The sequence below is a fragment of the Puma concolor genome, chromosome E1 (assembly GCF_028749965.1).
Source record: "Puma concolor isolate L17-30 chromosome E1, mPumCon1.1.hap2, whole genome shotgun sequence".
Taxonomy (NCBI): Eukaryota; Metazoa; Chordata; class Mammalia; order Carnivora; family Felidae; genus Puma; species Puma concolor.
The window spans coordinates 60,609,699-60,636,971 of NC_141680.1; the positions used below are offsets into that span (position 1 = coordinate 60,609,699).

At 57.3% G+C, this 27,273-nt stretch overlaps 1 protein-coding gene across 3 annotated transcripts; it reads left to right on the plus strand.

Moving 5' to 3' along the window:
• Nucleotides 1-853: 853 nt before the first annotated feature.
• C1QTNF1 (C1q and TNF related 1) lies at nt 854-22,365 on the plus strand. 3 transcript variants are annotated; one of them, XM_086688199.1, is made up of 4 exons: nt 854-1,188; nt 16,434-16,598; nt 18,970-19,109; nt 20,164-22,365. In XM_086688199.1, the coding sequence occupies exons 2-4, from the start codon at nt 16,450-16,452 to the stop codon at nt 20,712-20,714; spliced, it is 840 nt and encodes a 279-aa protein (XP_086544325.1). In that variant the 5' UTR covers nt 854-1,188; nt 16,434-16,449; the 3' UTR covers nt 20,715-22,365. The 3 variants fall into 3 exon arrangements, with proteins under 3 accessions (XP_086544325.1, XP_086544326.1, XP_086544327.1); XM_086688200.1 differs by having other exon boundaries at nt 16,437-16,598; XM_086688201.1 differs by lacking the exon at nt 854-1,188 and adding an exon at nt 12,092-12,110.
• Nucleotides 22,366-27,273: the final 4,908 nt, after the last annotated feature.

Sequence of the window (27,273 nt, forward strand, 5' to 3'; positions counted from 1 at the left end):
GAAGCAAGCAAGAATGCTGTTATCGCCACAGCGCAGCTCCGTTACTCTGGCCAGATCCTTCCTCTTTTTGCGATACGATAAGACTCCAGAACTGTCTGTTCTGACTCAGGATGGAGACCAGCCCGGCCCGGGGGCAGCTCCAGAGAAGCCTGTAGCAGCTATCGGCGTGTGAGGAGGGGCCCAAGGGGCCTGGTGAGACCTTGTGCGATTAAGTTGGGGAAAAGGCCTGGGTTTCATATCAAGGAACCAGAGGCTGATAGAAATCTAGAGATGCTGATGTCCCTCCTCGTTGTCCCCTGGCCACACGGTCCTCTGCAAAGTCTGCACCCCCAGCCTGGGGTCTTCATGGGGCTCTCTGAGAGTCTGATCAAAGCAAAAGTCCGTCCCTGTCTGACAGTGCACATGTGTGCCCACGTGCGTGCACACACAGCTTTGCATTGTTTTTTTTAGGGGGAGGGGGGTCACAGATTCCCCAAAACCTGTCTGTGGTTCCTGGACCCCAGGGGGAGCCTCTGATTGAAAATCTCTCGGGTCTGCCGCCGTTGGGGGACTTGATTCCACAGCATTGGCTACAAGTGCCCCCGGGGCTGCTTGGAGCCCATCCTCCAGCGCCCAGCAAGTCGGGGTTCCCAACGCTCTTTGTCCTCGGCCCCCAGCCACCCCCACACCTGGAGGGACTTCCGGAGGCTGGGAGTGGTCACCCGTACCCGCCAGCCTGGGCCGGCTCCCCAGGGTGGCCAGGGGTAGGGCAGCGCTGGCTTTCCCCTGCCCGCCGGGCACACACACAGTTAATCCTCAGCGGCTGCTGTTTGGATAATATGCACTGGGAGCGTTGGAGGCTCCGCGGCCCCGCTCACATCTGGCTGGGGTTTGCTCTTTACGAGTCTGTCCTGCTCTCTTCAGCTCTTCCTTTACTTTCGAGAAACCGCGCTTCCGCTTCTGGCCAGAGAGACCTTGGAACAGAGGACGTCAAGGTGCCGGGAAGGCAGGGACCGGCGGGTGGCTGCCCCCGCGCACCCCCCCCCCCGCCCCCATTCTGCACCTTCTTCCCGGAGGACTTTTTCCTTCCTTCTCGCTCTCTCCGCTGACCAGGCTGTTCTGCCCCCCTCCGACCTGGCTGGGAGGAGGCTACGACGCTGCTGGGAGATGCTCTAAGCCCGAGAGGCCGCCCCAGGACGCTGGCCGGAGGTAGGTGGCGGCTCTGGCGGGCGGGATGCCACGGGGGCCGCTCCGCTCCTGTGACGAGGGAGCAGGGGCTCTGTGGCAGCTGGGTGGCGTCGGGGAATGACTGTGCCTCCCCTCGTGTTTGTGGGCTGATTATCTTGCTTCACACTTCTCAAGGTGTGAGAGGAAAAGGAGTGGCACCCGAGTCCCCGCTGTCCCGAGGGGGGCCCCGCCCCGATATTGCCTGGGTCACCTGAGAGACAGGTTTGCCCTGCGGTGGCCAGTTTGGACCCCACACAGAACAGGAAACGCTGACTTTGGCCCCGGCATCTGATGGTCTTGGTGCTCCTGGAGGAGAATCAGTCTGAACAGGGGAGAATAATGTCCCTTTCCCTGGGGACGCTCCTGGGCTGCCTGCACCAGTGAGAACCATGCCTGGCCTGGCGCCGAGTCACCCAGCTGTCTTTGAGTCTCTGGACCTCAAACACCTCCCTGGGTCGAGCCAGCATGCACCGCCCTGTTCTTCTAGGCGTTCCATGGGGACAGGTGTGGTCCCCACCTGTCCTGGGCACCCCCATCATGTTAGCCTGGCTCCCAGTGTGCCGACTCCTGGGCAGCCCCGTGTCCTCTGGGGGTGCACACAGGCCCTCCGGGTCCCTCCCGGTCCATCGGAGGAAGTGGCCTCCCTCTGCGACTTGTCCGTCCCTTCCATGTCACTTCATTTCCAGGAATGGAGGCAGTTTGGCACACTGGAGATCCTTCTTTCTGAGCTTTGAAAATGAGGAGTGTCCTGGGAAACTGAGTTTTCTCAACCATGAGCGACACCCCAGGTCCCTGGGGGAGGATGTGCGGTCCTCAAAGGCTGCCAGGCCTTTGCTTTTTATAGGGTAGGAAAGCACGCAGCCAGCCCCACATGCAAGGTCACAACTAGATTGCATTTGACTGTTGTGTTTGCTACAAGGGGAAGCCTGCCCAGCGTTCCCAGCAACAGGAGGAGGGAAGAAATTCAGAGGAAGGGGAGATGGGGGGCAGAGGGTTGGGTTCTCCTGTCCTGCGTTCCTCCCCCTCCCTTGACCTGAGAGCTGAGAGGAGCTTAGGGTGACCTGTTACAATAATGGCAATAAAAATAACGGTGGCCGTGGGTGCACGTGTGTGCGTGTGCATGTGTGTGTGCGCGCACGCGCGTGTGTGTGTGTCCCACACGGCAGGCGCTGAGCAAACATGGATTCTCGATGACTCCATCAACGTCACTCTCACCCCCGAAGAGCTCAGAGAGGCTCGTGACTTGCTCACAGACAGTAGATAGAGGACCCGATGGAGGACCAGCATCTCTGTGCCCAGAGAGGGCATGTAACTTGCTCAAGGATGCCCAGCTGTCCAAACTGAGGCTGGGACCTGAGCTTCTCAAGTCTGCAAAAATCCATTTCCCAGCTGTCCACGGAGAAAGCGCCCAGGGCAGGACGGACAGCCACGTTCCGTTTCCCAGGAATGCTGCCGTCTCCTCTGGTTCTCTCCCTCCCCCTTCTCCCTTCTCCAGCCTCTGGTGTTCCCAGTGAGCAGCAGGTCAAGGAGACAGAGAAACAAGGGTGCAGGGGGGATCTTTGGTGGGGCTCCAGCCGGCCAGAGGAGGCCTCTGCCTGCCCGGGACAGGTGCAGCCAGCCAGCGAGAGGCACCCTCACAGGTGGACAGTGAGAAGCTGACCTGATCCCAGAAAGGTGCACAGACGTCTCCCTCCTTCATTCCCGGGCTGTAAACCTTCCTATCCAGGGCAACCCAGCATAATCTTTCAGAACGTGCTTTCTGTTGTTCTTCCTGGTGCCTTGGGCCCTCCCCACCCCCAGCTATAATTAGCATGACTCATAAACCAAATATTCTGGCACTGAACTTCACCCATCAAAACAAAGATGAAAAGAATTTTGTAGATACAGTCGTGCTGCTGGGTGTCCTCACCGGACAGAAGCTTGCCATCGGGTTTATGTCTTCAGGGGCTAGCCCCTTGTGTGGGACCCTGCTCCTGGCGCTGGGGGTGGCTGAGGGCCCCGGGGCAGGGTGGCGGTGACAGCTCACAGAGGAAAGGAAGAATGGAGAGGTCCTCCTGCACTCACTGCCTAAGGCAGCCCTGTCTGTGGATCCACTGGAGGGGAAAATGGTGTTTAGAAGCAGCCTCACCTCCCTGCCCCGAGAGGCCAGATATTTAGGTGGAGGTGATACCTCCCCCCACCCCACCCCCGGGCACTCCTTCTTGGTGATGTGACAACTCCGTGGGCCTAGGGTTATTAATTTTTTTTCCTGTCTTTACCTGCTGAAATCCGCCTTCTCTTAAAGTCGAGGGAGACTAAGGCAGCTCCCTGGACAGGAACGAGGGCGTCTCCCTGAGCCCCCCCCTCCCCCCCCCCCCCCCCCCCCCCCCCCCCGCGCGGTGCAAGGAACCGGCCGCCCCCCTGGAGGGCAGAGTGGAAAAGGACCATGGAAGCGTGCGCAAGGCGCTTCTCTCCACTCCCTCAAGGCAGCCCAGCGAGCCTGGGGTTTGGGGTGCTCGGGGCCCTGCTGGGGGGAGTTCTGCTGTGGCAGCCTGGGTCCTCGGACCCTTGTCCTTCAGCCTCGCGGGGAGGGACTCGGGGCTGTGAGCGGGAGACGCGAGCTCCCGGCATCCCCTCTAGCCACTCATTCTTGCCCACGCTTGCTTTCTAGGACTGGGCTCAAAGTGGAATGGGTGTGGGCGGAGGTGCGGAGGCCCCCCCCTTACTGCCCACCAGGGTGTCTCCGGCCTGCCCTGGAGGCCCCTGCAGTCGACCCCTTGTCCGGCTCTGGACGGGACTGGCGCAGGCCTCCTGCGGGGCGTCCTGCCCCGTCCGGGCTGGCTGTCAGGGTGGCTGTGGGCCAGGCTGGGCCTCAGTGTCTGACCATCTCCCTGGCTCCTGTAGGAATTTTCCTTGAAACAAGACGGAGCAGAGTTGGAGATTGTGGGCAGGGAGGCAGGGTGGGAAGGGAGGACGGGAAAGGAGGCAGACAGGCGGGGGCAGGCAGGGCAGGGGCTGGAGGAGTGCGGGAGTCAAGGTGCCCCGGGCTTGGTCAGAGTCTCCTGCTGGCCGCTTGGTAGAGCCATACATGGGGAACGCCCTAAACCTGTTGCCTTGAGTGGCACCCCCACCCCGAATGGGGACATCTGGTTACCAGCCGCCCTCTGCCCTGGGGACCGGGGAGGGAGAAAGACCTCTCCTGGGCCAGTTGCCAGCCCTGGTGGATTTGCAGGCGGGTGCAGGCCGGAAGCGGGCTGGGCCCAGCAACTTTGCCCTGCAGGTTCCTGGGGCTGGGCTGTAGAGTTGGGGAATGGGGTGTGTTCAGAGACACTTGGGCCCTTTCCCCTCGGGAGGGGTCTGAAAGCGGATTCCGGAGAGAGACGAGTAGGTCCCGGTGGCTTTCGGGGTGGCCACGGGGCCCTTCAATGCCTCTGGCATTGAGGGCAGCCCCCCTCCCCGCAGAGCCAGGGCTATGACAGCAAGACCCATGGCTCCTGGGGAAGAACCAATCGCGGGCCTAGGGAGCAAACAGAGCTAGACCCCGGCATCTGGGGAGGTGGGCTGGAGCCTGACGCCCGCCTTTCCGTTCCACCCTCTGCTCCTGCACTCTCTTGCTTCCAGGCCTTTCTCTGCAGGAGCCTCCACTAGGGCTCCCCGCGAGCCCGATCCCCAGCAGCACCCCAAAGGATGGGCAGACACAGGTCACCCAGGCTGCTCCCACCGCAACGGCAACTGGTCATATCACTGGTTCCTGCTGGCTGCACTTGGCCTCAGGTTCCTCTGCAGTCCAGCCCTCCGGTCGGCCTCTGTCCCTCAGAGAGCACTGGGGGCCCGATGAAACCATTTGCCACCCCTCCACCACGTGGTCTCCCCTCTCTCTCTCTCTCCCTTCTGGAGCTCACCAATGGACTGTTCTCTCCGCCCTGCAAGAGCGATGCTCTAAAAATGCACGTTCAACGGACCACACCTCCCACGCCTCTTACATTTTGAGGTATGGGGCGGGGTGGTTCCTGGTGATCCTGTGCCTAAATCCAAAGGGATTAAACTCAGTGGTGGGTTTTAAGATGCCGGCAGCCTGGTGCCAGCGAGGTCTCAGCGCACGGCCTCGGTGGAGACGGTTGCCACACCCCCCGCCCTGCACCTCGTGCCACACCTGTCACAGAATAGACGCTCAAGAACCTGCTGAATGAATGAATGAATGAATGCAAGGGCTCGGCTGGTGGAGAGACCCCTCAGAGCCGGTGCCACCGCCCCTGCTGCAGCTCTGACCAAGTGAGCCAAGCCGGTGTGGTGTGGGGTGGCAGGATGCGCCTGCCTACCCGGCCTCTTTCCAAAGGCCCCCCGGAGGTGAAGTGGAAAAGGCACTGTGCTGTCACACACACCTGAGCACCAGCACCTCCCCGCTGTGGGGCCTGGGGCGGGCACTCCTTCGCTCCGCGCCCACTTGCTCACCATTCGGGCGCACTGGAGGGGTCAGGTTCAATGGCGTCCAGAAAGCACGGTGCCCGGAGCCCGGCACGTAGTAGGTGCTTGCTGAGTTGACGGTAGTAGGGCTTCGTTAGAAGGAATCTCTGATAAATGCCGAGGCTGCTCCCAGGGGGCCCGTTAGCTCTCCAGGCCATCGCCCAGAATCCCTAAAGAGGGTCTCAAGGATCTGGCACCGTTGCCTTTGGTTTCAAGGCCTCGGGCAGCTTCCTTCGGGAGCAGGTGCCAGCAGTGAGAGGAGTGCCTGGGACGGAACACGAACTCCCTCCTGGGAAACGTGATCTCTCTACCAGGCCTGACTCTAGCCCGAGTCAGATGGCCCTCCCTGGCCCAACCTGTAGCCATGGCAACTCCAGGGGGTCCGCTCCCCAGGAGGGGGCCCGGGTAGGCTGTGTCTCCTTGGTGCACTGTGTCCCTGGAATCCAGCCCTCAGCCCGGGTACACAGCAGACGCTCAATAAATGCTGGTGCAGGAACTCGAGGCCGGAGCTCCGGGGCAGTTTCTACTCCATGCGGTCCCCGCTTGGATGAGGCACAGATTTGCCACAGCACTGTCCCCGAGACCCTCCTTCGTTCTCCTTCTCTATCGCGTCCCCTCCCCTCCCCCCGCACCCCCCCCCCCCCGGAAGACACAAAATGTGCTCTTCGTCCCCAGGGTGGGGCTTATTGATTTGTCATTGTTCTAAGTGGAAAATAATGTGTACTTCGTGTGAAAAAACTATGGCAGGGGAAAGAAATCGGAGAAGCCAAAAGGAGAAAATGGCAAACAGCCCTGTTTTCCTCACCCAGGGATAATTGCTGTGAGCAGCCAGGTGGGTGGCCTTCAGATCTCGGCGGCTGAGCACACAGACGGGCACTGATGTGTGTGTGTTTCCAACCCGACCTTCACTCGTCGTGAACGTCTTTCCACGTCTGCAAACAGTCATCTGTTTACAGAGGTTGCTAATTGGTGCGGCTGGCTGCGCTCGCCCCTCCCCGCTTTATTTATTTATTTACCTGCCTTTACTCGAAGCACGCGTCCCCTGGAGCTTGGAACCCTGGCTAAAGGAAGCAGGGGATGTAGCCCTTTGTGAAGCAGGAGATTTTTCTGAGCGCAGATAAGAGGAGCCTCTGAGGGTAAGGTGGCTGGAGATGGCCACACCAGGATTCAGCCTTGCGATGGCACTCTATGGGGCACCCTGGGTCACTCTCCCCCCTTCCCTCCTCTCTCCCCAGACAGCCCCACCTTGAGCTAGAGAGAGATTTGGACACCTTGGCTTGAGGCCCTAGCAAGAAGTGTGGGATCCTAGAGTCCTGGTTGCATGTTGGCTCTGCGGAAAGGTTGAGCGTGGAGTTCTGTGTTGCACATCAGACACCAGATACTGGAGACTCGAGGAGGGGAGACACAGCTGCCTTGGAGGGGCTCCTCGTCCGGGGGCGGGGGGTGTAGACCCTACGGGAGGCTGGGGGAGCACCTTCCTGGAGGAGTGCCCCCAGGCCGGGCTCTGAAGAACACACGATGGAGAGGGTGGCGGGGAAGGGACCGAAGGAGGAGAGCGTGTGGCTTGTGTTGGGTCTGCGAGCGGCTCCAGATGGGAGCAGGGGGGCGGCAGGTTGGCCAGAGGCGAGGCAGGAGCCAGGTGGTGGCGCTCAGGGTTTACCCGCTTTCCTTACTTCGTGGGAAGCCTTTTCCAGCCAGGGCGGGACTCAGATTGGCGATTCTGCAAGGTGCCTCTCTGGTGAGCAGGTTGGAAGACAGAGGGGAGACAGAGGGGAGACGGACGGGGCAGCGGAGAGCTGGGAAGGAAGCGGTGGCCGGCCAGCGAGGAGGGGACCGGAGGCCCTGGGGAAGCTGGGTGGTGGATGAGAGGTGACAGGTGCATGAGAGGTGGGGTCTGAGTGGCCCCCAGATTTCCGGCCTGGCGCCCTTGTGTGGGCGGCCGCTGTAGCTGCAGGAGAAGCGGGTATGGTGGGGACAGGAGCGGAGTTAATTCAGGGGTTCGCGGGTCTATGGCAGAGCGGAGCGCAGGTGCTCAGAAGACTGATAACCCAGGCTGTCCTGTAGAACTTTCTGCCATCGTGGAGATGTCGTCCCAGGTGTGCCATCTGAGAGGCTGGTCGCCTAACATCACCTGCTGTGGATGAGAACCGAATTCTCCATTTCGCTTCATTTTAACAAATTTTACTGGCCCCCTTGGCTAGTGGCTACTGCTCCGGAGGACGTGGGACAAAAGCCCTCAGGCCAGGCCGGAGTGGAGACGAGGATCTCAGGGAGCTGTCACTGTAGAAAGTGACAGACAGACAGCGGGTCTGGAGGGGGAGGAGCTGACTGCCCAGGCCACAGCCCCCGTAGCCACCCGTCTCTGCGGGCGCGCCCGTGAAGGATGAACGCTGGGAGGCAGGCTGGGCCAGAGCGGGGACAGAAGAGGTGGCCAGCCCTGTCCTGACTGCAGATTGCATGCTGAGCTAAATTCTGTTCTTGGCCTAGAAGCCCTTAGGTGTGGGACCACGTTCTCTCTTATGATAAGCTTCCTCGGGAGGCGTCTGTGAGATGTTGGGGCGATTGATGTCCAGGCCTCAGAAGAACCAGACGTTAGAGCCGCTTGTAAAGAGGCGGGTGTGGTGGGACACAGGCCTTGGAACTCCCAGGTTCTCTCCTCCCAGAGGGCGTCCCTGCTGTGGGAACGTGGGCCCTGGGCCAGGCCACCTGCAGAGCGGGCTCACGGCGGGGCACGAGCTGTCAGTGGCCCTTCTCTCTCACGCAGCTCTCAAAGCAGGGGCAGGCCTGCAGCCCAAGGCCTCGCAGCTGGGAGGTGATCTAAGGACAGTGCTCTAGTCAAGGAGGTCTTTGTTTGCACCGGGACAGACTCGGAGCTGTGGAGGCTGGGCTGGCCAGGTGCCCCCGGAGGCCCGACGCTGGCAGCCCACGTGGTCTCACTGTTTTCAGGGCCTGGGCACAACACGGTGTCCCCTCTCCATCCGGGTGAGCCTTTCCTTCCCGAGGCCCAGCTGCCCCAGGAGCGATGGAGACGTGTTAGGAATCGGGGGAGGGATTCTTTTTCCTTTTTTAATATAAAGTTTTTATCCATTCATTTAAGTAATCTCTACACCCAACGAGGGGCTCGAACTCATGATCCCGAGATCAAGAGTCACACGCTCTTGAGACTGAGCCAGCCAGGCGCCCAGCAGATGGGGTGGGGGCCGGGGGAGGTGATTCTTGCCTTCTGTTCTTTTCAGTTTTGTCCCAAGCCAGGCCTCTCTGCTGTGCAGGGAAAAGGAAGCTCTTGCTTATTAACTAGAAAGACCCCATCTCTGTCCCTGGCCATGTGTTTGAAGGTCACCAAATAAACCCCCAAACCTTAGAAAATAAATCCTTCTTTTCTAAGCCAGAGAGCAGCTTCTTGGAGAAGGGGAAAGGGTGAGATTCAGCGAGTGGCGTGGATGCCGGGACCCCACCCTTACTGACCCAGGTTCCTTCAGTAAGGGGGTCCTTATCCTGCGCACTGCTGCTTCCTTTTCAGGGCTTGGGGTGGGGGGGAAGCGGGAGAGGGCCTGACACCCACTGGGCTGCCCGATTATAGAAGGGGAAATTGGATATTAAATGGGCTTCTGGAGTTGGTGAGCAAATGTCATTCATCAACTGGAAGTCAGTCTGCCTCCCTCCTTCCCGTCACCAGAGGAGTTCCGTAAGTGGAAAATCAGTGTGATGCGTGGTGTCTGGGGCAGGAAAGCAGATGTCATGTGTGAGAAAACCCTGACGGTCATCAGGGCCGGAGGGATGCCCCAACATGGCGCTTTCTCCTTCCTGGGCACCCCAGGATCGACATCGAGGAGAGGTCCTGCTGGAGAGCTCGGATCTCCTCAGTGGGAGAAAGATGTCCAAGCGGAGAGGGGCAGCCTCGGGGCTCCCTTTCCGGCTGGCAGGATGCCGGGGAGAGGGAGGTGGCAGAAGCAGATAGGGGAGGGATGTCGGATGCCACGTTGAAGCAAGGAGTGATTGCCCACCACGCCGAATTGCGTTCTTGGCCTAGACGCCATCAGGTGTGGGAGACAGTCCTCCTCTCATGCCAAGCTTCCTCGGGAGCCGCGTGTAAAATTTTGGGGTGATGTCCAGGCCCTAGAAAAGCCAGGCAAAGTCACTTGTCTTGGGGGTATTGAGGTCTGGGATGCAGCCAGAGCTCCTGGAAGGCATCACAGAGAGGCAAATGGTAGAACAGAGAAGAGACCGTCAGGAGACATTCAAGGCGGTCGGTGACTGATTCGATGTGGCGGGTGCTTGAGAGGAAGGAGCCCAAATGACTCCCAGATTTCCGGCCGGCTGCTTGTTCTTAGTCCCGCTTCCTCCCCCCTCTGGTTACGTTTTGTCTGACAGCGCTTTCTGCCACAATCGGAATGCTCTGCTCTGTGCTGTGGCCAACGTGGTAACTACCGAAGCCGTGTTGCTGCGGAGGGCGTGGAACGTGGCTAGTGTGAGAGAGGAACTGAAGTTTTGAATCTTAGTCAGTTAGTTTAAAATGAAATAGCCAGCCGTGGCCAGCGGCAGTCACACCGGACCGCACAGGCCCGGGATGTCCCCGCTCACCATTTTGATTCGACAATTTCTGTCCCATTCCGAGCTATACGGTACACGTCCGTCCGTCCGTCCGTCTCCTTCGCTGGACCGTAATCTTCTCGAGGTCAGGGAGGAAACCTCACTGGTGGTGGAGTCAGTTTCTCCTGAGTTCCGAAGCAAGGCTGGGCAAATCGTGGGCACTCAGTAAGCCAGGCCCGTGTGACGCCTTCTGCCAAGAGGAAATCTTGAGCTGCACAGGCCGTGGGACTTGTCTTCTAAGCTTCCTCTAATCCAGGGAGATCCTAGGCTCCTTGCCTCCCCGAACAGCTGGTCACCCGATGAGCATTTCGGAAGAGGAAAAACTTCATAAATGCTTTTGTCAAATGGCACTGGGCTGGGTGTGGCATCGAGGCAAAAATGCACACATGTGGTGCCCAAACTCTGCGAGTTTCCCATCAGAGCACAGGCAGGCGGGACACTGTGGGGGAGGGTGGGGCCCGTCTTGAACAGATACCAGGAAACTTGAACGTGGGTATGAATTCCATCTGCTTGAAGGATTTACCCCGTGTCCACAAAAGGTCTGAGAAGGGGGTGAAAATTACTATTATTGTTTTAAAGAGGGAGGCAGAGAGAGCAAAAGAGCGAGAGAGAGAGAGAGAGAGAGAGTGTGTGCTGAGTTGGGGAGGGGGTGGAGAGAGAGAGGGAGAGAGAGTCTCAAGCAGGTTCCAAGCTGGCATCCGACACGGGGCTCGATCCCACGACCCTGGGATCATGACCTGAGCTGAAATCAAGAGTCGGACGCTCAACGAACTGAGCCACCCGGGTGCCCCAAACGGATGAAAATCATGAACGAGGACGTGTTCTCAGGCTTCCGCCAGACCCTGCCATTGGCCCATTTCCCCCTTCCGCACCCCCACTCCTACCTGGGGAGGGGGGGTCCTTCCTTTGGGGGAGGGTAAGCAAGAGGCAGATGGCAGGGCCGAGGAGAGAGCAGCTGGAGACCCCCAGCTGGAGAGTCTGGGGCAGAAACAGGAGAAAAATGGAGTTCACCGAGCTGACGTGGGATTTGGCAGATGAATTTCTTCACAGGGTTTCAGAAGGGCAAGTCGGGAACTTGAGTCACGTTGGAGCTGGCCTCAGAGGCCTTGACCACAAGGCAGCCTGGAGACCGGGCCGTGTGGGCCGGTGAGGGTTGTCCACGGCTGGCGGAGAATTCCCGCCTCCCGGACCTGCCTTTGCTGTGTGTGTGTGTGTGTATATTCTTCTGAGTCACCCTACTGGGGGCAGAGCCTCACCCTTTGTAGGTGACTTCATTTCACTGGAAATTGCTAAAAGTGATTTGGAGGCAAGTTTGGTTTGGATGTTGGGCAATACTGTTTTTGCCCAAAAGTTACGAAAATGGTGGTGTCGTGATGCTGACTTTTCTGTGGCCTTTGGTAAAATGGTTCCGAAGACATTTTTTATTCTATCTTAATGTTCATTTATTTTTGAGAGAGAAAGAGAGACAGAGCACGAGCGGGGGAGGGGCAGAGACAGAGAGGGAGACACAGAATCCGAAGCGGGCTCCGGGCCCCGAGCTGTCCGCACAGAGCCCGACGCTGGCCTCGAACCCACAAACCCTGAGATCGTGACCCGAGCTGAGGTCAGACGCTTAACCGCCTGAGCCACCCAGGCGCCTGGGTTCTGAAGATATTTTTGAAGAAGGAAAAAGATTTCACTCACGGTTTGCTTTGGCCCCAAAGAGGAGGTTCTTGAGGAGAATCACCAGCCTCTGCTGCCCTCACGACGTCAGCCTGGCGCCTGGGACTCTTTGCTGGCTCTGTCCCCATTGATATCATCCCCCTTAGGTCGGCTGCGTCCTCGTCCCCACCTCTTCCGATCAAAGTCCAGAAAATTCCTTTTCCAGACTGGTAAGAGACAAGCCAACACGCCAAACGGGGCTCCCACTGGGGGCAGAGCCCTGATCCTCAGCTGGGGGGGGGGGGGTTTGCCTCCCAGGGGACACGCAGCAGAGTCCGGAGACATCTTTGGCTGTCAGTCACCGCTGGGAGTGGGGCGTGTTAATAGAATTTAGTATGTGGAGTCCAGGGATACTGATAAATATCCTGCAAACACACAGGACAACCTCCCACAACAAAGAGTGAGTCAGCCCCAAATGTCAGTAGTGCTGAGGTTGAGAAACCCTGGGGACAAAAGAATCCAAGGTAGCTTTTTATGTGTGTTTGTTGTTATTTCCTGACTTTCCCCAAATGAATATATATTACTTTGGATTCAGGAAGAAAAAGGTTTAAAGAAAGGAAAACCTCTTTTCCTTTTAAGTGATGCAAGCTTGGCATTTACAGAAAAAAAAAAAAAAAGTAATTATTGAGGGACCGAGGAAAAACAGAGGAAATACAGAAGAAGGGAAATAAACAACTTTAGAAAACTCCATTTCACAAATATTTGTTGAGTAGCAATCAAGTTCAGGGTGCTGCAGGATGCTTGGCCGGTCCAAGAGGAACACGACTAGGAGGTCACGGGCTGCTGTGCAGAATCCTACGGGCCAAGCAAAACTCTGCAGAATAAGACAACAGGAAAAACAAAGTTTAAAAAGGGGAGGGAGAGGTTTTGGCAGCTGAGGGTCTGGGAAGGCGTCGGGAGGAAGGGGAAGCACTTGGCTTTGGTCTGGAGGACCAGGTAGGATAATGATGTGATCTGAGGACAGCCTGTTGAGTCAAAACCAGTGTCCCCCACCAGCCCCCGCTTAAAGATTGGGCAGTCTGAAGCTAATAACTTCTCTACGTCTCTGTTTGCTCATCTGTAAGGTTGGTGTAATAACGAATGAGTATTGTCTTCTTAAAGGATTCACTGGAGGTCCCTCTGAGGCCTATGTCGGGGTAAGAATTGCTAATGAGGACATGTTCTCAGACCTAACCCTAACTTACCGGGCTAGAAGGATGCACTGAAATGATGCCTGGGGTGGATGCTCAGGGCTGCACCTGGTGCACTGGTGGCCCAACAAGGCTGGTTTTTAGTAGAAGGACGAGAAGGAGAACTCTTGGCCAGGGGAGAAGGATACATACAGATGGACAGATGCCAGGAGTTTGGGGAGCACGGCTGAAGCTGGGATTCAAAGTATGATCTGAGGACTAGGAACACTGGCAGCATCTGGGCTTTTTGAAAGTGCAGACCCTCAAGGCCCTATCCCAGATCTTCTGAATCAGAACCTGCATTTAAACCAGGTTTCCCAGGTGGTATGTGTGTATGTTAGTGTTTGCAAAGCAGGGAGCTTGGGCGTAGGATGAGGGGTGCTGTATAGGTAGCTGAAGAATGGGGTGTCATGTATGACCTGTCAGGCATAAATGGTGGATGGATGGATGGATGGATGGATAGATGGATGGGTAGATGGATGGATGGATAGATGGGTGGATGGGTGGATGGATGGATGGATGGGTAGATGTATGGATGGATGGATAAATGGATGGAAGGAAGGATGGATGGATGGAAGGATGGATGGATGGAAGGATGGATAGATGGATAGATGGATGGGTAGATGGATGGATGGATGGATGGATGCATAGATGGGTGGATGGATGGATGGATGGATGGAAGGAAGGATGGATGGAAGGATGGAAGGATGGATAGATGGATGGGTAGATGGATGGATGGATGGATAGATGGGTGGATGGATGGATGGATGGATGGAAGGATGGATGGATGGAAGGATGGATAGATGGATAGATGGATGGGTGGATGGATGGATGGATGGATGGATGGATGGATGGATAGATGGATGGATGGATAAATGGGTGGATGGATGGATGGATGGATAGATGGATGGATGGATAAATGGGTGGATGGATGGATGGATGGGTAGATGGATAGATGGATGGGTAGATGGATGGATGGATGGATAGATGGGTGGATGGATGGATAAATGGGTGGATGGATGGATGGATGGAAGGATGGATGGATGGAAGGAAGGATGGATGGATAGATGGATGGGTAGATGGATGGATGGAAGGGTGGAAGGATGGATGGATGGAAGGGTGGAAGGATGGATGGATGGAAGGAAGGATGCATGGAAGGAAGGATGGATAGATGGATAGATGGATGGATGGATGGATTGATGGATGAATAGATAGATGGATAGATAATTTTAATATGTATTTTATAAATTCACATAAACACGTACAGTAGAGATTCTGAGTGGGGGGCTTGTCCAAGCAGTCTCTTGGTCATTGGGAAGCTCTACTGGGTCCTGGAGCTTGGGAGGGATAGCTGGTTGGTAGAGAACTAAGAGGTAGGGAGGCCCAGCTAATCCACTGCGGTGTATGAGGTGGGGAGTGCTGCAGCCAACTGAAGACTTGGTGGAGGTGTGGGTGACAAGGAAGGAGGGGGTTTCTGGGGACGCAGCCTCCCTAGCGCAGAGGCTCATTACATCTCCAAGGATCCATCTGGAGAACCTCTGGCCTCTGCCTTTTATCCCAGGGCTCTGGTTCCTGGCCGTCTGCCTCCCCCATGTTGTCTTTATTTGGCACGGGGGCTCCAGCAGGGAGGGCTAACGGAGCACCCTCTCCGCAGAGCTATAACAGCGAGCCCACCAACACACAGAATAAAGAACAAAGCCCCCGAGTCGACCTACCAGCTACAAGGCCTCTGAGCAACGGGGTGTTTGAGGGAAGTCCACGGCCTCCCATGATCAGCGAAAGGAACGTTCATCTGGGTGGATAATTACTGACAAAAAACGAAATCTGTCTCAGTACTTAATTCTTCTTAAACATAAAGGAGGAACTGAAGGAAAATCAGACCTGGGACCTTCTGAGATTTGCCTGCCAGTAACAACCTGGATCCCACTCCTAACTTGGCTTCAAGGGGAGGGCGGTTCTCATCGTCACTGGGCCTCTGTCTCTCACTGGGCAGCTGAAAGTGTTGGGCAGGGTGTCCTGGCAGGCCCTTCGAGGTGTTGAATTGTATGTTTTGGTGAAGAAAGTTTGGCTGGGATTGGCCAGTTACTCACTCCTGCAGTGGGGAGGTTTCCCAACCCACCAGAAGCAGTCAAGGCCATCTAGCTGTCTATCTATCCATCCAGAAGCTCCCCCAAGTTAGCTGGGGGAGATGGCTCTAATGGTGGAAGTGGATAGGATGGGGTTTTTTTTGCCTATTTTAAGCCCAAGCACTGCCTCCTAATGGGCTCACTGGGGACCCCCAGTGGATGTGTCTTTCTAGAAGGACTGTTTTCAGTACCGGGTGAGGACCTGTCCAGAGCATTCACCTGAGAACACCATGAGAGACATGTGACAGAGCTGGCTCTGATGAGTGACCGAGGCGTCAAGGGCTGGACCCCACCCCCTCCCTGAGTGAGATGCGTAACCTCCCTCCCTCCCCATCCATGCCTACGGCACAGGGCAGTGACCACACGCATTCATCCGGGAGTGTGCTTATTGTTCTAACAGGGCTGATAAATGGTCACCTGCACAGCCCACTGGCTGAGGCTCCGGGGGCAGAGGACGTGCGCACATGACGGTGTGTGAGTGCATGTGAGTGTGTGCATGTGTGTGCGTGCACACGTGTGTGCCGGTGGGAGAGTACGCGGGTATGCACGTTAATTGTGTGAGCATGCCCGCGGGTACAAGTGTGTTGAAAGTGTGCGTGTATACAGGTACTGAGTGTGCTGAATGCGTGTGGGAGTGTGTGAGAGTGTGTGAATGTGTCAAGTGTGTGAGAATATGTACACGGGGCGCGTGGGTATGCACGGAGGTGTGTGCGTGAGCGCGAGTAAACGTGTTAGGACTGTGCAAAAGTGTGTGAGCACAAGAGCGTGTGCACGTATGTACAAGAGTGTGTCACGTTGAAGAGTGTGAGCTTTCGTGTGCACCTGCCGCGTGGGATTACTGAGTGTACGTGTGCACGCTGGCACGTGTGAGAGTACGCGAGTGCACGGGTCCACGTAAGTGTGAGAGTACCGAGGATACGTGCACACGTGTGTAAGCACGAGGGCACTAAGTGCACGGGTGCACACGTGTCTCATGCAAGAGGACACGAGGGCGCGTGCATGAGTGTGCGCGGAGCGTGTGAGTGAGTGAGCGTGTGAGTGAGTGAGCGTGTGAGTGAGCACGCGGCCCGTGTGCGGTCGCCCTCCCGGAAGGGGCCGTGGCCGAAGCCCCCCCGGCTTCGTGGGTCTGGCGACGCCTCCGGTTGCCTCTCCGCGGGCCCCCTCCCAGCCCGTGTCCTTGCCCGTGTGTCTTTCCCAGCAGGGCGCGCGGGAACATGGGCTCCCGGGGACTGAGACTCGGGCTGGCGAGCTGCCTGCTGCTGGCCTTCGCCTGTGGCCCGGTGCTGGGCCGTGCGCCGCGCGGCCCACAGGAGCTGCAGGAACAGGAGGGGACCGAGGAGCCGCCGCTGGACCACGCGGAGAGGTGAGACACCGGGGCGGTGTGCGCGCGGGCGCTCGGGCTTGGCAGGTTGAGCCTGGGGTCCGGAGCACCGCAGGGGGCTCGTTCGGGGCCGGACGCGAGGGAGCAACAGCCAAGGCCAAGGGACGGTTCTCGCGGGGGCCGATCCTTGAGGACAGACCAGCCATCTCCCCTTTCAGCGAGCTTTACCTGAAACCGAACACTGTACCCCTCCTTCTAACCCCAAAGGGATTGGGTCTGTTCGGTTTTGCAGCCACATCCTTAAATAAAGAGTTCACCGAAGGGGCCCCCCGGGTGGCTCAGCGCGTTAAGTGGCCCTTGACTTCAGCTCAGGTCGTGATCTCACAGTTCGTGGGTTCAAGCCCCACATCGGGCTCCGTGCTGACAGCGCGGAGCCTGTTTGAGATTCTGTCTCCCCCTCTCTCTGCCCCTTCCCTGCGTGCTCTCTCTATCTCTCAAAAATAAATAAACATTAAAAAAAAAAAAAGAGTACACCAAGCCCCCCACCCCAGCCCTCGGGTTGTCTTTCCATTCTGGCCTTGTCCTTTGAGAGTATCTTCCAGGGCTCTGAGAAGCGCCGCTGGGAATATTTTGTAGGGACACACCAAATGCCTAGGGTGTTACTCACGAAACTGTCGTTCCTCGCATGTGAGGTTCCAGCCCGATGCTTTGACTTTCTGCATTAGTTTCAGCTTCGGGCCGACCTGATGCCCCAGGCTTTAGGTGTGCTTTACAGGACGATGGAATTGCATGCGATGCGGCACACGGTGACATCTGTCACCTCCTGCTCCTTTTCCTCGTCCTCCACTTCCCCCTCCTCCCCCTCTTCCTCCTCTCTCTTTTCGCTCAACGAACATTGAGCATCTAATATTGGTCTGGCCATCCGCTAGGGACAGGGGGACCTGCACAGATGACAGTCCCTGGCCTCCGGGAACCCTGAGGCTATGGGGGAGCAGAGTGGTGAACAGTGAGGTAGGACAGGTATGCCCGCAATGCTGGGGGTGGCGGTGGGAGGGGGGCCCGAGCAGAGGAGTGACCTCATCTTGAAGGACACCCGGGGGACATCCGGGTGCGGAAGGAGGGTGTGTGGGAAGTTGCGGCCGGGCCGGGTGGTTTTGGGGTAGTGGAGGGTAGGAATGGGAAGGGAACTCCTGAACTTAATCCTACAGGGAGTCATGGACGATTATCACGGAGAAGGTGGGGATGTCTGGGGATGTCATGGAGAGGTTTCAGGGTCCTGGGGTTCCAGAAAGAAGGCTGGAGAAGGCAGAGAAGATGGATGGGAGGTGTGAGGGGAGGCAGATTCCAGGAGGGCGGTCAGAGTGGTGACGGTCCCCCAGAGATGGGGAGGCCTGAGGACCCAGCTTCTGCAGGTGCCTTGGTGGGGGGTGCTGACTGCTCAGGACCCCGTGGTCCTCAGAATGTGGTGGCGAGGCCAGAGACATCTCCCAAATGAGCCTGAAGCTCCATTCTGGGTGGCCGATGACGGTAACGTGAGGAAGGCTTGGAGGGAGAAGGTTCCGGGGGCGCAGTGACGGGCCGACACTTTGGGACACATCACCTCTGCGGGGTTTGCGGGGTCTAGATGGAGACTTCCGGCAAGAGGCGGGGGTCCACCTGGGAGTCCCCACCTGGCACTTGTGGGGTCTGAATTTAGGGTGTGCAGATCCGTTTCCTGGATTATCTGGGGTTTAAAAGCAGGAGCGGAGGCAGAGAAGGAACCGGCCTTTTGAGATGGAGTGACTACCTCTGAGATGGTACCTTCAGCTCCAGAGCCTGGGAGCAAACAGGGAAGCCAGAAAGAGCACCGCGCAGCGCAGGGCGAGGCCGCGAGGTGGCAGCACGGAGCTGTCCCCGGCCACCCCGCCCCGGCCACCCCTGTAGCGTGGGTAGCAAATGTTAGAGTGGAGTCTCCAGCTCAAAGCTCAAAGGAACCGTAAAGATCTGGCCGAGCCCTTTCATTTACAAATGAGTCAGCTTCATGTAGTATCTTCTAGAACCACAGTTGATGGAGAGGGTTCACAGCACTGTCACACAACCTCTGAAACCCCTCCCGGAGGGGCAGAGCTCTCCAAGCAGCCCGGGCTCGACTCCCACGGCCCGCAAATTACTGCTGTGTTTGTTATCGCTGTTGGTGAGGATTGCTGTGACCAGAAGGCGGGGGGTGGGGCTCTTCCAGAAATTTCATTCAGGGGTCCCAGACTTCGCCAAGAGCCAACGCTGCCTCTGTCGCGGGAAAGCGAGTGCACGCCCTGGCACGCCCAGGAGAGAGGGGAGGCAAGCAGGTTAGACCAGACCCCCTGGCAGCAGGAGAGAGAAGAGGTCCCAGCTCAGAGAGCTCTTGGCTTCCACGGTGACGTCTTTATTCCCTTAGGGATGAAAAGAACCATGAAAAATACAGCCCCAGGCAGGGGGAGGACGAGCCCGCTTCCCGATGCTTCCGCTGCTGTGACCCCGGCACGCCCGTGTACCAGGCCATCCCGGTGCCACAGATCAACATCACCATCCTGAAAGGTCAGGCTGCTGCCAAGCCACCGAGGGGACCTTCTCCCGGGTGGGGGTGGGGAGTGCTCTGTTCTGCGGGGGGCGGGGGGGAGGGGGAGAGGATGTAGTCTTTTTTTTTTTTTTTAATTTTTTTTCAACGTTTTTTAATTTATTTTTGGGACAGAGAGAGACAGAGCATGAACGGGGGAGGGGCAGAGAGAGAGGGAGACACAGAATCGGAAACAGGCTCTAGGCTCCGAGCCATCAGCCCAGAGCCTGACGCGGGGCTCGAACTCACGGACCACAAGATCGTGACCTGGCTGAAGTCGGACGCTCAACCGACTGCGCCACCCAGGCGCCCCTTTTTTTTTTTTTTTTTTTTTAATTGAGTTTATTTATTTTGAGAGACAGAGCAGAGGAGGGGCAGAGAGAAAATCCCAGGCAGGCTCCGTGCTGTCAGCGTGGAGCCCGATGCGGGGCTTGAACTCACATGAACCTGTGAGATCATGACCTAAGTCACCCAGGCACCCCAGGAAGATGGTGGTCTTTAGGGTGGATGAGGCGGGCCGCCCCTCAGGGCACAGAGCAGAGGCAGGCTGACCTCTAGAGGTGGAGGAGGAGGAAATTCCATCCGAGGCTCTGTCCCCTTTCCAAGAGGGCAGATTGGAAGGAAGCAGCCCGAAGGACCAGGGTCTCGCCCCGCCCCCCCCCCCCCCCCCCCCCCCCGCCCCCGGCTGCATCCAAGCCTCTGTGTCCTCTGTTCTGGGGCTCAGCACCCCACCCCCCGCCCCCAGCCCGCTTTCTGAAATGCCAGCGGCCGCCGCGGCCCGGATAACCTCGCGCAGCCCTGCAAAAATCTGACTGGGAAGCTCCCGGGTGAGCCCGACATCTGCAGTTCATTTGCTGCGAGTCGGCCGTGGGCCCGGCCGCAGCGCCTGCCGCTTTTGGACAAACCCACATGTTCCCTTTGCTTGGCCAGCACTTTCCGGAGGGGGAAAAAATGAAGGTTTCTGGATGAAAATAGAACCACCGTGGCGGCTGGGCCAGCTTTGCTCGACGCCCCGTGCTCTCTCGTCCCTTTTAGGTGAGAAGGGTGACCGAGGAGACCGAGGCTTGCAGGGGAAATACGGCAAAACAGGCTCCGCGGGCGCCAGGGGCCACACGGGCCCCAAAGGGCAGAAAGGGTCCATGGGGGCCCCCGGGGACCGCTGCAAGAACCATTACGCCGCCTTCTCGGTGGGCCGGAAGAAGCCCCTCCACAGCAACGACTACTACCAGACGGTGATCTTCGACACGGAGTTCGTGAATCTCTACGGCCACTTCAACATGTTCACCGGCAAGTTCTACTGCTACGTGCCGGGCATCTACTTCTTCAGCCTCAACGTGCACACCTGGAACCAGAAGGAGACGTACCTGCACATCATGAAGAACGGGGAGGAGGTGGTGATCCTGTTTGCCCAGGTGAGCGACCGCAGCATCATGCAGAGTCAGAGCCTGATGCTGGAGCTGCGGGACCAGGACGAGGTGTGGGTGCGTCTCTTCAAGGGCGAGCGGGAGAACGCCATCTTCAGCGACGAGTTTGACACGTACATCACCTTCAGCGGCTACCTGGTCAAGCACGCCCTGGAGCCCTAGCCCCGCCGGCCCCGCGTCCCCCCCACCCCCGCCTGGGGAGGGGTGGGGGGCACGGGTCTCGCTGCAGCCCCTCCCCCAGGCCTGGCTTCCCCGCCTCACTGCCCAGCTTCGGCCCTCCACACCACGCCCCCCTCGCTGAAGGGGAAGCGGAATCGGCTGTGCTTCCAGGCCTTGGGGGCTCCCGGCTCCCGGGTGGGCACCTGCGGGGGGGGGGGGGGGGGCGGCTCCCCTCCATGCACGTATCCCCAGGCGACCCAGCAGGCGCGCGGCCACGGGGCAGGGTGTCCCAGAGTCATCCCGCTCCCTCCCGTGGCTGGAAGTAATTAAGGAAATTATAAAGTTTGTAAAAGAAGCAACATCGGCCGTGTGGGAAGAGGGAGGCGTTGTGATTCTTGCCTTCCCACCGGCCGCACCGGTTCCCCGGGGAGGCAGTTCCAGCTTGAGCTTGCGTGAGCCTCCTACTAAAGGAGACCCGACGGGGACGCTGCGGGCCACGGGGGAGGGGGGCGGAGGGCGTGGGGCCCTCCTCGGCCATTCATGAGTCTTCTTTGGCAACCGCTGGACTGACCTCCACGTCCTGGGGTCGGCACGGCCTTGCCCCGGGGGTTCGGCTGGTCTGTCTGAGCCACAACAGCGAGGGGGGGGGGGTGTGTGTGTGTGGCTGGGGTGGGGGTAGCGAATGTCAGCTCTCAGCAGGGCAGCCAAGCCCCGGGCCTCGGCCTCTGGGCTGAGACGAACAGCCTGCTTGTTGGAACCCGCAGACTCCTGACAACAGCCGGGGACCTCGGGAGTCCCTGGGTCTGCTCAGCACAACAAAGGCAGAGCCATCCATCTGGTGTGGTTCTGCCCCCACGGCTCCAGGCTGCCCCGGAGCCCTGGGCAGGGCCTTCACGCCCGCCACCCTGGCGCTGGCTTTCCGCTCCTCCTCTCAGACGGGTCGGCCATGGAAGGCACTGGAGCCATACTTTTGTAACAGCTGTCGTGGTTATATAATATTTGCTATACAAGCTCCCTGCACACCATCTCCAGTCCTGTTTCCCTGAGGGCTCAGCGCTCTCTCCCAGGCCTCTTTGACCAGTAGCCTAGGACACCGCGGGAGGGCCTTCCTCTAGCAGGGAAGAGCCGGAAAGAGCCGGAAGGGGCTGGAAGGCTCTGCCTGCCTCGGGGGCCCCCGCGGGGCACCGTCCCTCTGACCAGGAGAGAAGCACGTCTGAAGCACTGGAGTCAGAACCCTCTCTGGGAGGTGGGGTGTAGAAACACCCGAAGCGGCTGCTGCCTAGATTTGGTGCTCTGGCCCGTGGCTGACTTTGGCCCGGTGGCCCTTCCCTGCCTCTCTCCGTTAACGCCCAGGGCCAAGGTCCCTCTCCTACCTGCTCGGGCCCCTAAGCCCCTACCGGGAACCTTCCTTCCCTCGGGGAAGGGTCGGTCCTTCCCTGGTGACCCTTGGCCTTGACCCATCCCTCCGCCCTCCCGGGGGCCGGGCCACCGGGTCTGGGCCCCGTGCCTCCTTCCCTCTGAAGGACTTCTGCTGGTCAGACTTTCAAAACGGTGTTTCTATGGGCGTGCTGGTGAGTGGAGCGTCCGCCTGCTGCTTTGTGCTGTCCCGGTGCTCTTTCGGAAAACATTAAACTTGGAACCATGTGTTTGAGCATCATGGCCTCTCCAGTTTGGTCCTTGAGCCACATCCTGCCCCTTTCTCTCCCCCTCCCCGCACCCCACCGGCCGCCCGCGGGAAGCCTGGGGGCCCGCGGCGGCTCGGCACCGGGAACCTAGGTACCGGCGGGCACAGGCCGGCCCCGAACTGCCTTGTTCCTCCGGGCGGGTGTGTTTCCCAGGCTCAGCGGGGCGTGGCCCGTTGGGCGCCCTGTGCCTGAGGGGTCTGTGAGGGGCGGGCGGGAGACAGGCCTCGGACAACTGTGCTGCTGTCCCCGGGTTGCCGTGACAACCCGCCACAAGCCCGATGGCTTACAACAACACACATTTCTGTCGCCCCGCCCGAGAGTCCAAAGGTTCTACAGGAAGGTGTTGACGGGGTCGCTCTTCCTCCCACGCCCGTAGGGGAGGACCCTTCAGCTTCTGGTGGTCCCCGGCATTCCGTGGTGTGTGGCTGTGTCACCCCGGTCTCTGCCCGTCTCTGTCTTCTTTCTTGGGCCTCTCGGACCTCCCTCTCCTTTCCCTCATTAAGATACCAGTCACCGGATTTAGGGCCCACCCTACACCCAGGATGATCTCCTCTCAAGATCCTTAACTTAATGACCTCTTCACATTCACGGGAATCAGGGGTTAGGACTTGGACGTACCTCTTGGGGGGGGGGGGGACATGATTTAACCCAATACAATGACCTGCTGGCTTGAATACACCCACCAACAGCCTCCCTTATGCTCGAGCACTGAAGAGTGGACGCTTCTTCTCTCCGTCGCTTGCCAACTGGGTTAGCGGCCAGAGCCCTTATCCGACGGCGGCCAGCAGGCAGTGCCGGAGCTGCCTTTGCTCCCTCTGGTGCCAGCAGGGCTGGTGTCCTTCCTCTGCCTGGTCCTGGGATCAGCCCCTGCTCGGCTGTGGGCAGGCCCCCACCTCCACCCAGCCGAGGCCATCCATATAGAAGGATGTGCCGTCTACGCAGCGGGGAGGCTATCTCCTGAAGACGCACGGAGAGAACGGGCCAGCTCCCTCCAGGTGCCCACTGCCTGCCCTGTCTCCAGGGACACGGAGCGCAGAACACCTGCTCTACCGCCCGCCAAGCCAACGCGGGGGATGAGGTGGCGTTTGCTCCAGAGCCTGCGCAATGCTCTCTCTCTCTCTGAGCTCTCCCCACACCCAGTCCTTGCTGCCCCTGTCCTTCTATTGTTCTGTTCCCTTCCTGTTTGCACTTCTGACTCTCCAAATATTTACCCTGCCTGCTTTGTGGCTGCCCATGTGCTAGGTGCTGGGACGCCATGACGAATAAGATAGGGTACTTGCCTTCCGGAGGACTTTTCTGGGGTGTTAACTGTGGTGTGATACAGATGTAGCCTCCTCAGCAGTGGATGCTTGGCACCTAGTTATCTGCCCCATATGACTCCCTCCCCAAGCAACTTACCTTGCATGGGCTCCTTGCCCTGTGCCCTGACCTCAGCTAGTAAGGACTTGGCTAACCGTTCCTGGAAAAGACCTGATAAACTGAGTCGCAAAACAAATACTAGTGTTTTAGCAAAAGGACTTAGAAACAGCTGATGACTCCGCCAAAGGGGAGAACTGTTTATGCTACAACTTTCAGGAGCTTCTGTAGCCAGGGGTGGGAGCGGTGAGGCGTACACATCCCATCCCATGGGGTTATTGTGTGTGCGTGTGTGTGTGCGCGCGTTTGCACTCAGGGACGAGTTTCTGTGGTGTTCGCTATGGGAACACAATGGTATGATGGCAAACTGTTCTTTTGGGGGCCACAGTAACTGGAATAAAATGAGCCCTTCTTGCCCAGATCATGAAAAGAAAACTCACAAGGTTACAGAAAATAATAAAATAAAACAAGACGCTTCCAGATGCAAAGAAAAGAGCTGGACCCCTACCTCACACCGTATACAAAAATAAACTCGAAGTGAATCAAAGACCTCAATAGAAGAGCTAAAACTACGAAATTCTTAGAAAACAGTATGGCTGTAAATGATCCCAACCTTGTATCAGGCAGTAGTTTCCTAGATGTGATACCAAACCCCAAGCAACACAAGGAAAAATAGATGAATCAGAATATCATCAAGATGTAAAATTCCGGGCTTCAAAGGACATGACTGAGAAAGTGACAGCATGAAATGGGAGAAAATATTTGTAAATCATAGATCTGATAAGGGACTTCTATCTGGAACATATAAAGAACTCTTGCCACTCAATAATTAAAAGAAAACCAAACTGTGGCACCTACGTGGCTCAGTCGGTTGGCCATCTGACTCCGGCTCAGGTCACAGTCTGGCAGTTCGTGACTTCGAGCCCCATACTGGGGCCTCTGCTGTTAGCGCTGAGCCCACTTCGGATCCTCTGTCTCCCCCTCTCTCTGCCCCTCCCCCACTCTCTCTCTTTCTCAAAAATAAATAAACACACAAAAAAAGAAAACCAAGTAAAAAATATGCAAAGGGGGGTTCATGGGTGGCTCAGCTGGCTAAGCGTCCAACTTTTGACTTCAGCTCAGGTCATGATCCCAGCGTTGTGGGATCGAGCCCTGCTGAGCATGGGGCCTGCTTCAGATTCTCTCTCTCTCTGTATCTCTCTCTTTTCCTCTATCCCTCTCCCCCACTTGCCTCTCTCTCTCTAAAATAAAAAAAAAAAAAATAGGCAAAGGGTCTCAATAAACATTTCTCAAAGAAGATTTACAAATGACCAGTAAGTACATGAAAAGATGCTCAGTATCACTGGCCCCCAGGGAAATGCACGTCAAAACCACAGTGAGATACAAGTTCACAGCCAACAAGATGGCTGTCATCATAGTGACAAATGTTGGCAAGGACGTAGAGAGGCTGTCACCCCCTTACGCGGCTGGCAGGGGTGTAAAATGGTGCAGCCACTTTGGCAAACAGTCTTGCGCTTCCTCAGAATATTAAACAGACAGCTACAGGTGACCCAGCAATCCCACGCCTAGGTGTGTACCCAAAAGAAATGAAAATATTGTAGATAAAGGTCCTCGGCAGCATTACTCAAAACAAAGTAGAAACAAACCAAATGCCCATCAGGTGATGAATAAATGGACAGAATGTGGTCTATCCACACAACAGAAGAGTAGTCGGCTGTAAAAAGGAAGGGGGCAGTGACACCTGCTATATAATAACGACGCTAAGTGAAGGGAGCCAGTCACAAAAGACCACACGTTCTATGATCCCAAGTGTGGGAAATGTCCTGAACTGGCAAATCCGGAGAGATGGAAAATAGGTTTAGAGGTTTGCAGGGGCTGAGGTTTGGGGGAAGGGGGTGACTGCTAACAGGTACAGGGTTCTCTTTTTGGGGTGATGAGAACATTCCAAAAGGGATGACGGTGGTGGTTACGCAGCTCCGTGAGGACGCTGAAACCGCTGAACTGCGCACTCGCGATGGGCAGATTGTGTGCTGCGTAAATCAGATCTCAGTAGTTATAAGCGCACGCCTGTACACACGCTGGAAGCCTTGCCCTTCTCTGTTCGGGCCCCGGGAAACCCTGGAGCCCTAGGCGGGTAACCTTCAGAGCCAGTCTCACTATTCTGGGCTTGGCCCAGGATGGGGTCAGGGTCCAGGTTCATGAGATGGGATGGGACGGTCAGGGTTTTAGCTCTCCCGAGAGCATTACTTAACAAGAACTTTGGAACCAACTGTTGGATGAGGTCACTCAAACGCGGGAGGCTGACACAGGTGCCAAGGGAAGCATTCCACAAGGAACAGCTAATTGAGGACCGTGCCTTTCTCTCCGATGTCCCCTCGCAGCTGGAGCAGGGCTTGGAGAGGCGAAGCGACCTCAGACGCCCTCCATCAGCTGGCCCTGCTAGCCGGCTCCTCCTGGGGCGGAATGGAGCGGGGCCCACTGCTCTTTACGCGGATGGTCAGGCGAGGACAAGAAATTTCCACTTTAGAGATTGCCCCAAGTAGGAGGAGAAGTTTGCACACTCGAGATAACTCGGAAACCTCCGTGCCTAGAGATAAGAAAAAGTGCCAACCGCTCAATCGAGATAGCCATCAAGTGAGCTGTCCATTCAGTTTGAGACTGTCCTTACTAAGACATCCGACAGGTGAGTACAGCAGGCTTTCCGCGTGGGGAGGAAGAAACCCATTAGCGTTATCACAATCAGAGATGGAAACAGCCGTTCTCGCCGCATTTGAGGAGATAAAGACCGAGAGTTGTGGCGGAGAACTTGCAACTCGTGATAACTAACGAACACGAACGAATCAACCGGAAACTCCAGAAGTGGGGGGGGGGGAAAAACCAGGTGCCACCATGAAGAGCCCCGTGGCCGAGGGCACCAGCATGTTGTATGCCGAAGAGAAAAATCAGTAGCTTAGAAGATAAATCAGAAGAAGATATTCAGAAAGAAGCACGGAGAGATGAGGGCATGGGGGCTACAGAATGGGGAACATGTCTGTACAGGGAGGACAGGGAACTGGAGTTCCAGAAGGAGACCCCAACGTATGTGCAGCTGGAGTCCCAGAAGGAGAAACGAAAGAACACAAGAGAAACGATATTGAGAAGACAACGGCTGAGCACGTCACCTGATCGAGGAAAGCCGCTAAGGCACAGATTCCAGAAGCACAGCGAATCCCCAGCGGGATGAATGAAAACAAGGGCGCGCCCCGCAGGGACAGGGTGGGGAAACCATTGCAAACCAAAGGCAAAGAGGAAATCTTAACACGAAGCGGGGAATTGTTGTCTTTCCAAGGAGCAGTAATGAACCTGACAATGTCCTCTCAACAGAAGGAAAGGAAGCCGAAGGAGAGCAGGATGGTACGTTTAAAAGGCTGAAAGACGATAGCTTTTTGATCTAAAGTTCTATTCCCCAGGATGATGTAACAAAATGAAGACGGTTTCAAGCAAACAAAACGTGGGACCAATTACCCTGGCAAACCCACATG

Excerpts from the sequence above, each read along its gene's own strand:
- C1QTNF1 (XM_086688199.1), top strand. The coding sequence starts at position 16,450 with ATGGGCTCCCGGGGACTGAGACTCGGGCTGGCGAGCTGCCTGCTGCTG. Across the intron at positions 16,599-18,969 it reads CCGCTGGACCACGCGGAGAG|GGATGAAAAGAACCATGAAA; the intron begins GTGAGACACCGG and ends TTATTCCCTTAG. Across the intron at positions 19,110-20,163 it reads CAACATCACCATCCTGAAAG|GTGAGAAGGGTGACCGAGGA; the intron begins GTCAGGCTGCTG and ends CGTCCCTTTTAG.